The 15,486-nt window shown below is 34.8% G+C and overlaps 1 protein-coding gene across 1 annotated transcript in view; it reads left to right on the top strand.

Moving 5' to 3' along the window:
• LOC136031904 (ankyrin repeat domain-containing protein 17-like) overlaps positions 1–15,486 on the top strand; it is a 99,037-nt gene that overhangs the window by 28,309 nt on the left and 55,242 nt on the right. The window contains 4 exon segments of the mRNA XM_065711894.1: positions 2,824–2,998; positions 7,041–7,167; positions 10,564–10,779; positions 11,685–12,057. Of these exon segments, the coding sequence (XP_065567966.1) occupies positions 2,824–2,998; positions 7,041–7,167; positions 10,564–10,779; positions 11,685–12,057 (891 nt within the window).

Below are 15,486 nucleotides of genomic sequence, written 5' to 3'. Positions count from 1 at the left end.
AAGCTTAGCAAACAAGCTGTCTTCTTGATCTAAAGTCTCTGTTGATCCATTTTGGGTAGTCCTTGCCTTAGTAGGGGCGATGTGAAATGGGAAGAAGGTTCAATTAGTTTTGAGCTTTGAGTTCCTTTGTACTTCTTTGCTCGGAATGAATTGCTGGACAAGCGATGAGATGGACTGACGAGTTGACTCTCAATATGGCTTATTTTTTCATAATTTGCAGGGTCCAGAAAGCCAGCTCTTGTGAGAGCATCATATCAAACTTGGAACTGGCCAAAAAATATCTCCTGAGCTGAATATTTAATAGTTCCTTTAGGTCATTGATGGAATCGGCCATAATACTAGCGTAAGAAGTCTGACAAAGCCACTGTAATTGCTTGATAATCGGCACAGTTTGCACGCTGAGAAATTACTAATATAGTCACTAGCTATCATAATTGCCTGTTTTAACGGGTGAAAAGCATCAATGACAGCTTGCAGATGAACCACTTGTTGTAAAGTTCTAGCTCTCTGATTTTAGTGACAAGAAGGTTTCGGTTGAAGAAGCCGCGCAGTGGTTATTTTGGGCACAATACATTTTTATTATGGTAAGATTGCTGTTCCATAAAACATTCATGTACTTTGTGTACATAGATGGAACGAGACTTTAAGTCTTGCCGATAGCTTCAAAAAGACCGTGGGGTTTGGAAAATATTTTAAGGGTCACAACCTACATTTGTATTTTTACCATTGCTGCTTCCAGCGTCAATGCTTCACTATGAGCGCCTCTTTGTCTTGCTACTGAGTTCTCACTACTGCAGTCAAAGTATGGATCGTTTAATTTCGAGCTACTATAATAATCATAACTGCAGTAACTGTACCCAGTTTCTTTGGAGAGCTGTCTACGTAACTAGACTAACAAAAGATGGAAATCCAATTAGACTGATTCAGTTGCTTTGTATGATAAGACTGTTTTAATTGTGCATTAATTTTGAAAGTGGCAAATTTTTGCGAGCACACGTAAGGACACTGCTATTTGCCAGATGGCAAGTTTCGCAAATCCATTAAATTTCACTAGGTTGCGCTACGATGCTATTCGGAATCAAAACTTGGAAAAGGAAGAAAAACAGAAATAATGGAACGGTAAAAAAAGACACAAAGCGGATCAGAAACAGAAACGGTACTGAAATGCGGCTTTATATTTTCTGTATTTTTTTTTTTTTCGGTTTTCTAAAAAAAAAACAAAAAACAATAAAGCACAAAAATGGTGAAAAAAAAAAAAATAGAAACGGCGCCCCGACTTCTATTAAAATTAAAAATGCAGGATCTCCGTACAAAATTTTTAAAGAAAAATTGTCTTTGAAATCAATCTGCAATAATAAATTTCGGTGCATGTCTTGGTCAGGTCTTTGTCAGTTGAAGTTAGACTAGAGACTACATACTGTCATTCCAGACGTGGTATTTTCATACGTGTATTTATATGCACTTTCAGCAGGACCAGGTGTTTTCTGCCTCACCTGGCACCTGAAATTCTGATGCTATATAAGGATTTGTTTAACCGTAAGTTCACCAAGCTACATGAGATATTTCATTTGTGACTGCACAAAGACAAAATGTATATTGAAATTGGCAATCTTTTTTGCAGTCTGTTACAGCGGTTAATATTATTCGTAACAAAATGATTTGTGGTGTAATTGTCAGTAATAATGTCGACTTTAGATGTCTGTCAGCTTGTGCTAACAGATGACCACCTCACCAAGGGATTTTCAGACATTTGTTTCTTTTTTTTCATTTAGAGAAAAATGCAGGTATGGGATAGTTTTCTCAAAAACTGAAATTTATGAACGGAGAATTTTCAAGTTGTTGGCTGAGAACTTAGAATAGATTGCTACATAATTTGAAGTCCATAGTTTCTTTTTATAGAAGCTGGTGTTTTGTTGATCAAAGACTCCCAATTTTTTTGGTCTCTTAATCCAAAAATAACCACAGTGTCATCCATTGCGTCAGATTCTTAACCTACACTACATTTTACTTTGACTCAAATGCCCTGTAAAATGACAATTTTACCGGGCAATATAAGAAACACAAGTAATAGTTTCATTCAAGCAGAGGCCATATATATACTTACTGTCAGTTAAAACTTGTTCAAACAGGTTTTTTTTGAACCAAACAGAAAATATCCGTAATACGGTAAAATAATTTCTGTTCTAGGCTTCATTTGATGCATCTCTGTGAGAAAAAAACAATGCTTTTATTAGTTCGTTTACCGGATCTGGATTTAGAAATTTAGTTTTCTTCCATGTCGTGTGGGCTCATTTTGTTGTTTAACATGATGTTCGGGAATTAATTTTTTAACAAGATTTCAGTCCCCTGCTCAACCGAAAATACCTTAAAAAGATTACCCCCCCCCCCTCCAAGACGGAATGTGCATTCTTTGTCGAGTGGAAAATTAAATAAATTGTTTCGTCTAACATAAAAATTGGTGCGACAAAGACTTCTTTTAACTCATGACTTCTAAAGCTCGCACTTTGTGAAACTAGCTTTTGTCAGACTTCGATGCATATTTATGCTAATGTGCACCAAGAAGTTCTGATTGGAGCATTCCCAAATAAATACAACAAATCTTGCTTCCTGTGTATTTACTGGCGTTTCCGTTTCAAACTTTGAAAGTACCCCTATGGAGAATTTGCACCAGTTAAAAATTGTACCTCTACCTTTCCCCGTATGGACAATAAACATTCTCCTTAAGAGAATCCCTCAGTAATATTTTATTCGATATACCGCTAAAATGCTCAAGAACTTTGCCAATTTTAAGGTAATTCACACCTAACTTACGTTTCTGTTTAGGTGCTGACATCAATGCCCAAACAGAAGAAACCCAAGAAACAGCTTTAACGTTAGCAGCCTGTGGGGGTTTCTTGGAAGTAGTGGATTTTCTTGTTAAGGCCGGAGCTGATATCGAGCTTGGAGCCTCGACACCTTTAATGGAAGCTGCTCAAGAGGGCCACATTGAACTCGTCAGGTATGTAAATGAGACTCTATTGTAATTATATTTATAATAACATAATGGTTATTTGAGGTTAAGGGGTGTTATGTATAACTCATCGAACACATGACAGGGATCGGCTGCAGTTACAAAAATCACTTTTTGTCAATTTTAGTTTAGCTTGTCTTTGAAATTGTCACTTAAGTCACTTTTTTGCCGTTTTAAAATTCGATTTAACTGGTACTTATTTCAGTGAGCTAGAAAGGTAATGTAAAAGCATATTGGACAACAGGCTGTTAACTAAGTTATGGAATTATTTCTATCTCAAGCTTTTGATCGTGCCCTTGACCCTTATCAGTTTTTGACTGGTGAATCCAGAGGGTGGAGGTATCCCTCTCCCTCCTATTAGGCCTTCCACCTTTCAAATCAATGACAACAAACCCTTATAGTTAAGCCTCAATTTATAGATTCTCAATCACGCACTATCAGTTCTTTTGTTGAAATGTCCCCACTTTGCCGAATCGTAAGTCCTATTTGTTTTTCCTCCATTTGATTTAACATATTAAATGAACTGAAATCGATGTAAAAACCGTCGTCAAATCAAGCTAATAAAATTTTATGGGTCCTAAAATCATATGGAAAAACTATAGGATAAAATTATTTGGGTCCAAACTAGTAGCAAGTTTGTCTTCCCTCGACCCAATTAAGCCGCCCGGAGTTCAAAGTCCTCGCTTAGAAGGAGGGCAAGGGGCCTCCACCAAATTTTGAAAGAATTCTTAAGTCTTGACCACCCAAAAAGAGAGCAAAAAGAAGAAAATGGCAACCCTTAATGATAAGCTTAGAAAGTTTGCCTCTTTGTGAAATAATCAAAGGTTCATTTTGTTTTTTAAGATTATTTGCTTTTCTGAAATGTGTATCGAAGAAGTGGATATAGTGAAAAATACACTCCGCGACATAAAACAAACAAAAATATGTTTTAAAACCTTTTATTGATCTCAAAATTCTTCAGTCTTAAAACGGACGGAAGATACACTACAATGTCGAATTTTTTTTATCATTCAACCCACCCCCTTAATTTTGCCCTCCACCTCCTTCAGTATTCAGTTGTTGACAATTGCAAAAATTCAGTTTTCAGTTGTTGACAATTGCGGGCTTTTAAGAAAGAGTTTTGTGGACAAAGAGTTTTTTTTACATTGTAGAATAAATTGTATACTTATTTCAAAGTTGACTTCTGAGAAGGAGGGGGGGGGGTGCAAACCCGGATTTTTAGGTTTTTATCCATGAATGAATTGTTTTACTATTTTCCAATCGGTCCCATTTTTAAGGGATTTCAGGCTGTTTTTCGTAAATCCTGAAAACTTATTTTTGAGACAAGACTGCCAGTCCTTAAATTTCTCACAGGGTCTTGAGATTATAGTCCAGAGGCAAGAACAATCGTAAATGTTACCCTCGAAACGTATATTAGTAATATATTAATGGTATTATTACCATTATTCAATATCTTGGGATTCTTTGAAAATTAGTCTTGGGAGTTGATGAAATTCTCAGTGGAAGCTTCTGAAAATACCCTTCAGTTATTACCTTTCATATTTCCCTTCTAAATTACAGAAACACGTTCAGATTACATAAATTACTCTTCAGATACTGAAAGTATTAGAAGCTAATAGCAAATATCGGAAGTTATCAGGTGAATTCCTGCTCTGATTTAAACTTAACAAAAACAAATACTAGGGCGCATCAAATCAAGCTTTGCGATAAAACTTTGTCACGCCCTAAGCCAAAGGATTTATTTCGTTTAACTAAAATGCGAAATATTTTCTTAAATGGTTTTGTGTTCCCGGGATGCATTCAAGAGGGACATTTAGTATTCAGTTGGTAGGGGATATCGATTTTGCCTAGATCAAAATGTTTCTGTATATTAGCCCAAGAAGAACGTGCTTTTATTAATACTTGGCAATTTGAAGCTATATTATTTATCTAAAGGCTTCAATTCTTATGTGGATTTTTTTTTTCAAATTTTCGAAAAAACAAGCGTTCAAAGGTATAGATTACAGACCTTTTTTCTCTTTCTTGTAAAATGTGAAATACGGCTCTTGCTTTTGGATACGAGGATAAATTAATGTACTAGGTTAATTGAATATTCAATATGGTGTATTACATAAACGCTTGTATAACTATTGAAGCGGTCAATTATCATGATGGGACTTAAAATATATGAATACAAAAAGCTTAATGAAACTAGTAGAATTCTATATGTCTTTGAAAATGAGGCTATAAAACTGAATATGTTTTTGTTTCAGTAGCTTTAAGCTAAAACGAGCATGTCAATACACAAACTAAGGCAAAAAATGAAAAACAGCGACACCAAAAATTTGAAGCAGCAAGTTGTTCTTCAAGGTCCAGACGTTTAGAGGCAAAGAAATTTCAATCTGTAAAATCACTGGTTTTTTTATGACGAATGAAATACTGTGCATATGAATTATAGGTTGTTTCCGTTGTCAAAGTAAAAAATTTCTTGAAGTAAGAATCTTGGCATTCTTTCAAGTTATTTCCTAGCTTTAGACATGATAGAAAATTATCATTTCCATTTATTAATTTAACTATTATTAATAATTAATTTTATTATTTAACTATTATTTTCTTTGTAAATTTTCCATTAGTTACCTTTTAGTTATATTCGTAGTTAAAACTTTAGCTTGCAAGTTTCTGAATACGGACTGTAGACAATTGAAAAAAGGATTTTAGAACCTTTTGCATAAAAAATTTATGTTATGCTAAATGACATGACAATTTAAAAAAACCTACCAATTTTGAACATAAAAGATGCACGAAAATCATGCTTAAATCTCAGTCCTATATCAGTGTAATCATTCAAATGTGTTTTAAGGAAAGATACTGACATTATTTTTTTTTTACATTCGTTTTTTGTCTTTTCTTTTTTTGACATTTTGGCATTTTAGTTTCATTGTAAGATCCACATTATGTGGCTTAAGCTTATAAACATAGGCTTCTAGTTCTTCTGTTTCTGGTTAACAAAGGAAAAGAAGTCTTATCTCTTTAATCCTTTCCTTCTCTTTCATTATTGTTTCCTTCCTTCCTTGCTTGCTTGCTTCCTTCCATCCTTCCTCCTTCCACTGCTTTAATATTTAAAAGCACCATTAGTTAATTAGAAAAAAGAAAAAGAAAAAAAAAAAATCTTCCGAACTTACTGTCCAGGACTTTGGAAAATGAGTCTTAATTACACCCACGTATTATGTTAGTCTCAAGAACGAAGGTGGATTGATTCTACGGTGTCTGTAGGATAGCAAAGCCTAAAACAGAAGGATATTCGCTCTTAGTGCTTCGGATTGAGGTTATAAAATGGGGTTAACAAAAAAAAAAAAAAAAAAAAAAACTAAGGTCGATTGACTCCATGTTGTCTGTAGGATAACAAGCCTAAAACAAAAGGATATTCGCTCTTAGTGCTTAGGATTGAGGTTATAAAAGGGGATTTGCAACAACAAAAAAAGCAAATCATCCTCGCTTGTTCTGTGGTGCAGCAACCATTATAAATGCTTGTTTACAATAGGGGTGTTTTTGGTTGTTAAAAACTCAAAATAGTTTCCTTTTCAGAAATAATTCTTGTTTTAGAGTATAACTGAGTGACTTTTTTCAGTAAATTACTAAATCACTGATGAACACAATGTATATTCAATGTTATACTAGATTCAAGCAGATCTGGTCCACTTTAAAGCCGCATTCGACTTTTTCCAGATCGTCGGGCTATAATGACTTAGAGAGCAGTGATCCAGATTTGATAACTTTGATGTTTTTGATCTGTGGTATTATGGGTAAAATAACAATACACAAAATCGCTTTAGGTAATGAAAGTATCTGGTAGTCAGCTTATAAATTAAAACAAGGTCATGGTAAACGGCTATGAGGTGTGAACTGAAAGGGCTGAAATTGTGAGTATTGGTGAAAACGAAGTGGACAGAAACCAACATTTTCTTTCTGTTATGATTTAATTAAAATTAAAATATTCTTGAATGTTTCGTAATTCATTTCAAATAATAAATCATATGTTTCTTTGTTACAGGTATTTGCTTGAGGCAGGTGCAAACGTTAACACAATGACAGCTACTGGTGATACTGCTTTAACCTATGCCTGTGAAAATGGTCATACAGACGTGGCTGAGCTATTACTTTCTTATGCAGCTGACTTGGTTAGTCAATTTTAAAATATTACCTTGGTTTATTTTTTAAATCTTCATTTAAAATACTAATATTATTTTTTATTTAAAATTACTGAAATATTGTTTTTAATTCTTCGTACCTATTGTGACTTCTGAAACCATTACACATTCTGGATAACGTTTGTAAACAATTTAAAATAAAATCTTCATATAAAATTAGTGATAGGTCAATTCTCCTATTAGAGTTGAAGATTTTTTCGTTAAAAACTGCTGAGGTTATCAAAATTGAGTGGTATGAATGAAATATATCTGAGAGTCCAATGCGTTTGAAAAAAGAAGAAGAAAAGAACAAAGCAAAATGATGAATAGTCAGGGATCAATTTCCAAAATATTTTTATTAGTTTCCGTATAGCTATAGCAATCTTGTAGTTGTCATATAGTTACAAATAACCGGATATTATCAATGATAAGCACTTTTTTTTTACTGATCGTCATTATAGACATTTTAGTTTGTTGTTTTCTATTCACAGAAATATGACTAGCCATTTATTTTTTTATGAGTCCCTACTGTTGTTGGAAATCCTCCCTTTCTACCTTTGTTTAATATTAATCTAGTAATATTAATTTCTTCGTTTTATATTAATTTTTTCATTTTATGTTATTGTTATATTGCACATACCCAAAATATTTACAGGAGATAATCAAAATATTAGCTGAAGGGGTACCTTATATTTTGTCCTTCTCTGTTAATACCAATTAGTTAGTATAAAGTTTATAATTGATATTTCATAAGGTATTAGTTTCCTAGTCTTTGAACGTTAAATTAACTTTTCGACAACCAAATGCCCTATACGTTACCTGAAAAGATACTCGTGGTAAATTTTTCTCAGTCAATTTCCCCTTTTTTATCTTTCTGAATTTGATTTGCCATTTTCCAAGAGACTGTCTTCAAGCTAGTTTGCTCAACGGGTATGCGCAAAGATGCCGATATTTTTGGCGTGTTATTTGTTTATTTTCTCTATAAATTCAAAATCTGTGTTATATCTGTATAACATAGATTTCTCATCGCAGACAATTAAAGCCTTTTCTTGATGCCATGACGTCCAAATGGACTTATAATTAGAAGTAGTGTTTGTGTATAATACGTTTTTTTTTTTGCCCTTAACTTCTGCCTCGGCTTGTCTTTTGTCATGATGAAAGACATATCGCCGAACCTTTGTTTCTTTTAATTGTTCGGGTGGCGGGACAAAAACTTCTTTTTCTTCCAACGATTTATCTAGTCCAAGTGTTGGATTTTAAAGTTATGATAGGCGTTGATGACCTTGTCCATGTCAAAATCCAAAATCTAATAATCGTCTCTATTATATTCAATTTGTTCGGTTTGCTTTACCTGACCTTATCCGTGTCAAAATTCAAAACCTAATAACCATAACTATCATTTTTCAATTTGTTTCGTTCGTTTTACCTCGGCTCTTTTGTCATTATGAAATACATATCGCCGAACCTTTGTTTTTTTGTTGTTGTTTTTTCAAAGGTGTGGTAGGCATTGATGAGCTTGTGCATGTCAAAATCCCAAACCAAATCATCATCGCTATCGTTATCAATTTTGACTCGTTCTGATTCTCGCTGTCCAGGTTGATTTTCATTGACCCGCTCACATGTTTGGTGTCGTTTCTAACCGCGTGTATTTGCTTTTCATTTTTGACTTGCTCACATGCTCGGTGTCGCAAGTCTTATAACCACGTGTGTCTTTGCTCTTCATTTCATTTTTGACACGCCGTCGCTTTTCTTTTAACCTCGTGTGTCTTTGCTCTTCATTTACATTTTTGACTCGCTCACTTGCTCGGTGTCGCATGTCTTCTAACCGCGTGTGTCTTTGCTTTTCCTTTTCATTTTTGACACGCAGCCGCTTTTCTTCTAACTGTGTGTGTCTTTGCTCTTCATTTTTGTTTTTGACACGTTTTGAATTTTGATTATTTCTTTCAATTTAGCAATGGCTTTTGCTTCAGCTGTCCGTAATGGTGTTGTCGCAATTGGTGGTCCAGGTTGTCGATTTTCACATCTTATCACGTTTGATAGTTCAGGGCTTGGTTCCAAAGAATCATCGTTTATAGCAACTGCAACTAAAAGTGTTCGTTTTTTGGGCCTTCCAGCATGCATTATATTACATTAATAATTGATACGTTGGAAACTCAACAATATTATTTATGCCATGCGTGACATCAAATTAGAAAATGCTTATATGCTGTCATGAAAAATTATTATATGATGTACTAACATAGTACATGACGTCATTTGCAAAATCCAAAATTAAGGCTCTTAACGAATTTTCTCAGACTTCTGACCTATCTAGATCGTTTTTGTGCGGAAATATCCCAAGATATCCATGTGGCCGAAAAGAACAACAGCAATGTGAAACACAGTGACTTTAATGGGAAATATTCCTTTGAATTCAGGCACCCATTGTATAACGTTGTGCGATTGTTTTCAAAAGACAAGTGATTGACTTAAGAATTACCGACATGGGCAATTATATTGGTAGACCGTAAGAGTGCGAATTTATATCCGCACCTACAATATTTAGAATGAATCTTCTTAAAATAACTTCTGCCTCAATTTATTTATATACTTCTTGTATTGTAGTAGAATAAATTCTATTTTGCCAGGAAGTATTTTCCCTAAATGCTTTCTTTAATTTAAAATTTCAATATATTCAGAAAGCTCATCAGACAAGATGAGAATTTTTGTGATTTATTCCAGCCAATCTCGTTTTTTCGTGGCCAAATTCAATATTGGCTACTTGCTTAGTTAAAAAAAGTATAAACAAACTAACACAGCAATAATTGTTGACAGTGGTGCCCATAGGCATAAAAAAATAGAGGCTTACTGCGTGTGTCTGCTTTTCCTTTCATTCTTGACACGCTCTAATTTTGCCATAAAATTTCGCTGTTAATCTATAGTAATGTTATATATTTAAAATAGATTTTTCTATTATTGAAGGATAGAATAAATGCCTCAAGTATCGAAAATCTGACCCCAGTTAAATTTTTCCATCTATGGTGATATTACAAATGAGTCGACGTTTGACTTTGTTAAAAAAAAATGAGGCTTAAGCTTGCCTTTTAAAACAACCAAATAGTTTCAATTTGAGCTTCTTTTTTAACCCTTGTTGATACCCATGATTGTTGTTTGGAGCAAAGTTTTGAATATATGAAAACATGCACTTATTTGATGTAGCCGAAAGGAGCAATAGACCTTAATGGACTGGATTTGACCTATTTATATAATTAGCTTCAGTTAGAACTTTCCTAGAAGTGTTATCCTAGTTGAACTTAGAACAATGTTTATGGTATCTATGTACCGTCTTTCAAAGTTCATAATGTCAAATAGATCCTCTTTTATAAAAACAAATATTCTATCTTTTAGGAGCATAGATCTGAGGGTGGTCGTACACCATTGATGAAAGCTGCACGTGCCGGCCATATATGTACAGTTCAGTTCCTTTTGAGCCGAGGTGGTGACGTGAACAGGCAGACAACTCATAATGACCATACGCCATTGTCTTTAGCCTGCTCGGGAGGGCATGTCAATGTTGTGGAGCTTTTATTGTTGAATGGAGCCAATCCCTTTCACAAACTAAAGGTAAGGTGCTATTCAATGTGAACATTGAGATTAAATACCTTTAATTGATTTAATTCCTTTTGATGAAATTAGCTCTGAGAAGCATAAATCAATTTGTTGAGTAGAAATTGATCAAAAATCCAAACTGATGTTAAGAAAGAAAATTAGAAACGTTTCCAGTTACACAATTGATATTGAAAATAAACTGAAATGAGTAGTGTTAAATTAAACCATTCAGTAAAGTATGGGAATTTGAAGTTGAAAAGCTTGTGTTTCAATAGCAAGGAATGACTCCCAAATTGACTGATTTTTCACATTATTTAAGCCATTCAGAATCCAAATCACGAGACCATGTTTTCAAAGCTTTGGTTAGGTTTTGGCAAAAAGCTATTTTATTCAAATTATTGTATGTTCATTAAGAATCCCTTGATACGCCAAGACAAGTATCCTACAATGAAATGAAGTCATTGATTGCTTCTTTTTGTTTCATGTGGATACTCAACTAGTTCATTTATTTTCTGTGCTCAAACCCATTAACCAAGAGACCAAATAATTCTTTGAATGTACAAAAGAACAAAAAATTACATATATGTAGTTCAATTGTATTGAATAATTACGTGTTGTAGTGAATAGATTGATCAACTATAGTGTAAATAGCATAGGGGGATAAGCTACTCGTTATTAGGGGACATATCTTGCTCTGAGTATTATTTACTTGTGGAGCTACTAGTAGAAGCTTTTTAAATTGAATTTGATTGATTCCCTAAATACAAAAGAGGTTTATAGACAGTTATAATAGACAGTTTACGTTCCTTGTCTATTTAATTACTCTAACCTATTTCCTTAAGCAAAGTGTTTTTCTTTCTTTTCGCTCTGTTTCGTTATTGTTCATCATTGTATTCATAAGTTCCCTTTTTGTCTTTTAGGATAATTCAACCATGATTATTGAAGCGGCCAAATGTGGACACACGCAAGTGGTTCAGCTCCTTCTCGACTACCCAAATTCCATCTTAGTTGCCAATGACTTTGCATCGGTTCCGCCGGCTCAAACACCGCAAGCCACCAGTGGCACAGAAGAACCTGGAGGTGGGATTGAGGGGGCGAAACAGCCAACCCCTGCGCCCCGTGTTCCTCCTACAGGCACGCCAGCTATTCCGGTAGTAGCTCCTGAGGGTGCCACAGCCTTGGGAATTCGAATGGATCCTCCAGGATGTGCCAAACCACCCCCTCCTCCTCCTCTTGTGCCAGTAGAAGGACTTGACCAATCAGACACCTTAAGTAACTCGGATTTTGAGGAAGGTAATTTAATCTTGCCTTTATTTCTCATTATTGTATTTGCACTTTTTTGTAAGTATGCCAGTGTGAAATAGCGGATATGCTTAATAAGGGTTTACATTCCGTAAAATATTGCCCATTTATTTTAATTTTCTTTTTATGGAACAGCTAAGACCAAAACAGGTTTTTCACACATTGTTATTTGACTGTCTTTCGAAAGTTCTCCTGACAACGTATAATGTACTTTCCTTTAACGTTTTGAAGCACCCCCGTTTCAAATATATTCTTGCCAACCGTCATTACCTTGGTTTATGCTATCTAGAATTTTAGTCCTATTTCTAAGGCTTATCTCCTTTCCTCCGAAACTTAGTCCTACCGAGTTATCCTGTTAGCTGTTCTTTTGTTTATCATATTTTGGCTATGTCAATTCAATTCAATTTATTCAAATAAAACTACAATATAACACCAATAATAATAAAGATCCTGGAAGCGAACTTGTTGAGGACCATAACCACAAAAAATTGAAAATGAAGAAGAGAAAAAAAAAAAAAAAAAAAAAAAAAAAAAAAAAAAAAAAAAAAAAAAGAGAAAACATGAGTAACTAAAGCAAATTGAATAAGAATTTAGAGAGTTATAATATCAAAATTTTAGTACATTGCTATACAGCGTGCGAAAACTTGTGGATAGCTCGACACTGGAGGGTATTATATTCCATTGAAGTATAGATTTATAAATGGGGGATCGCTGGGCGGAACTAGAGACAAACTTGGGGACAATGAAGGAACGGTTGGATGAACGGAGACAGAGGCCTTCAGAATTATTAATATTAAAATAAGATAATAATTGAGGAGGAAGATTTTTATGGTAAGCGGAGTATGCAAGGTATAGATTTAATTTTTTGATGATTTGTTCAAAAGGGATAATACCAAAATCGGAGTACAAGTCCTGGGTGGGATATAGTCGGGGCAGCCGAAAAACTGCTTTGATGGCACGGTTTTGGGCAGATTTTAATTTATTGGTAACTGAAGGAAAAGTGTTGCCCCAAACAGATCCACAGTATGAGATATATGGGTAAATAAAAGAGTAATAAAGGGTGACAAGGATATCGGGAGGAAGAAAATAATTCGCACGATTAATCATACTTACCTGTCGCAAAATTATGGCTCTGATGTAGGACACGTGTGTTGCAAATGATAGGGAGGAGTCTATGTGAACACCAAGAAACTTGGCAACTTCGACCTGTGGGAGGAGATTGGTAGAATATTTTAGGCCAAGTGCTTGCTGAGGTTCATTTTTTTTGTAAGGGGTTCGAAATAATACAACCTGACTTTTCTTGATGTTAATGGTCATGCAGTTAACTAGACACCACTCCTCTACTCTATTCAGAAGGGTTTGAGTAGAGGCGACAACGGATGGTAAATTAGGACCGGTGATGAAAAAGTTGCTATCGTCAGCGAAAAGTACTGGGTGCACTGATGGACCCAGGTCCGTAACCAAATCATTAATATAAAGGAGAAAAAGTATTGGACCAAGAACAGAGCCTTGTGGGACGCCCCTTCGGACAGGTAGGGGATGTGAAGTCAACCCGCCCAGACTCACACTCTGTACTCTACCAGAGAGATAAGAGCCAAACCATGAGAAAGGAACTCCACGAATCCCTAAGTTGTTGAGTTTACTTAATAGAACACTGTGATCAACCATATCAAAGGCCTTATAAAAGTCCAAAAATAAGCCCAATACAGTATTTTTAAGGTCAAGTTGGGAACGTATAAACTGTGTGGCGTCTATTAGTGCATGAGCAGTTGAAAATTTGGAACGGAAGCCATATTGATGAGGAGAAATCAACGAATCTAAAGAATGAATCCCAAATAAAAAGGGAGAAAGACGTCGGAATATAATTCTCTCGAGCACTTTAGATATAACTGGGAGAAGTGAGATTGGACGATAATTACTTATCTCAGACGGATCGCCTTTTTTATGAATCGGGATAACAATTGCTGATTTAAATATTTCTGGGAAGACTCCATTGGTCATAGACAGGTTTGCTATGTGCACAATGGGTTCACAAACATAGGAAGATACGGTCATAAGAAGCTTATTACTTATGCCAAAGAAGTCAGGTGTACTACTATTAGAGAGACAATTGATAACTTGAAGCACCTCTTTACGATCAGTTGGAGAGAAAAACATAGATCCAGGATTCTTGCTAGGTTGAACTGACTGGGAGAAGGAACAGGAGTTAGCATTTGGAATATTAGTGAAATAATTATTAAAAGCATCCGGTACTGAACTTGGGTCAATTAATCTGCCACTGATGTCCTTAAGGTTAAGAGGTACAGATCTTGAACTTCTTTTTTTTGAAAGAATTTCATTTATTGTTGACCAAATTTTTTGCAAGTTCCCTTTGCAATGAGAGATTTTCGAATAATAATAATTTTTTTTTGCTTCCCGGACAAGTTTGGTATATAAATTTTTGTATTTTTTATAATTAGTCAGGTCAATAACGTTACTGGTTTTGCAAGCTAACTTATATAGGTCATTTTTTCGATATGAAGAGATTATCAGGCTATTTGACATCCAGGGGCGTATATGGCTAGTTTTTCGGTTTGATTTACGAACTGGAAAGGTTGAACTGATAAGATCACTCAGTCCTTGTGTAAAACCATTTGTGGCTGAATTAACATCCTGACAATCCAAAACCTTGGACCAGTCAAAGGATTTCAAACGATCCGTGAACCTGTTCATATTCACAGTATTATATATTCTATTATACGTAGGGGTTTTAGTTCTAGAGGGCTGAGTAGTTGGTAGGGAGGGTAGCGAGAGATAGATTGGAAAGTGATCTGACAGGTCAGAAAATATTATTTTGGAGGACAGGTGGTTTCCCAGGGAAGTGGATACAAAAATGTTGTCAATTACAGTAGCTGTAGACCTCACAGGATCAACTCTAGTAGGAAAAAGGATTGTGGGAAGAAGACCACTTGAGGTGAATGTTTCAAAAAAGGTATCACAATCATTATTATTGCTAACATTTAGTAAATTACAATTGAAGTCCCCAAAAACTATTGCCTTCTTTTGTGGTAAATTAATAAAACTAGAAAAATCATCAAATAGGTTACAAAAGAAAGGGGTCGGAAATGAGGGGGGCTTATAAAATAATGAAAAAATAAGAGAATTCTCGTCAACACTTATGTCTACGATTATTGAATAAATGCATCTATTATTTATAGGTTGCGAGAATAAGGATTCACAGTCTAATAGCCTGGTGAATTTCAGACTTGACCGGATGTAAAGAGAAATGCCGCCAGAGGACTTGGTTAATTTTCTTTCAATATGAATAGCTTGAAAACCAGGGAGGGAAAATTCATTCTTATCATCAATTTCTGAAAGCCATGTTTCCGTTATTCCAATTACGTCGAAAGGGCAGTAACCATTAATTAAAACTAAGTCTTT

Source organism: Artemia franciscana, chromosome 10 (assembly GCF_032884065.1).
Source record: "Artemia franciscana chromosome 10, ASM3288406v1, whole genome shotgun sequence".
Lineage (NCBI taxonomy): Eukaryota > Metazoa > Arthropoda > Branchiopoda > Anostraca > Artemiidae > Artemia > Artemia franciscana.
The sequence above is the reverse complement of the archived record's forward strand: the minus strand, read 5'-3'. Positions and strand labels throughout refer to the sequence as shown.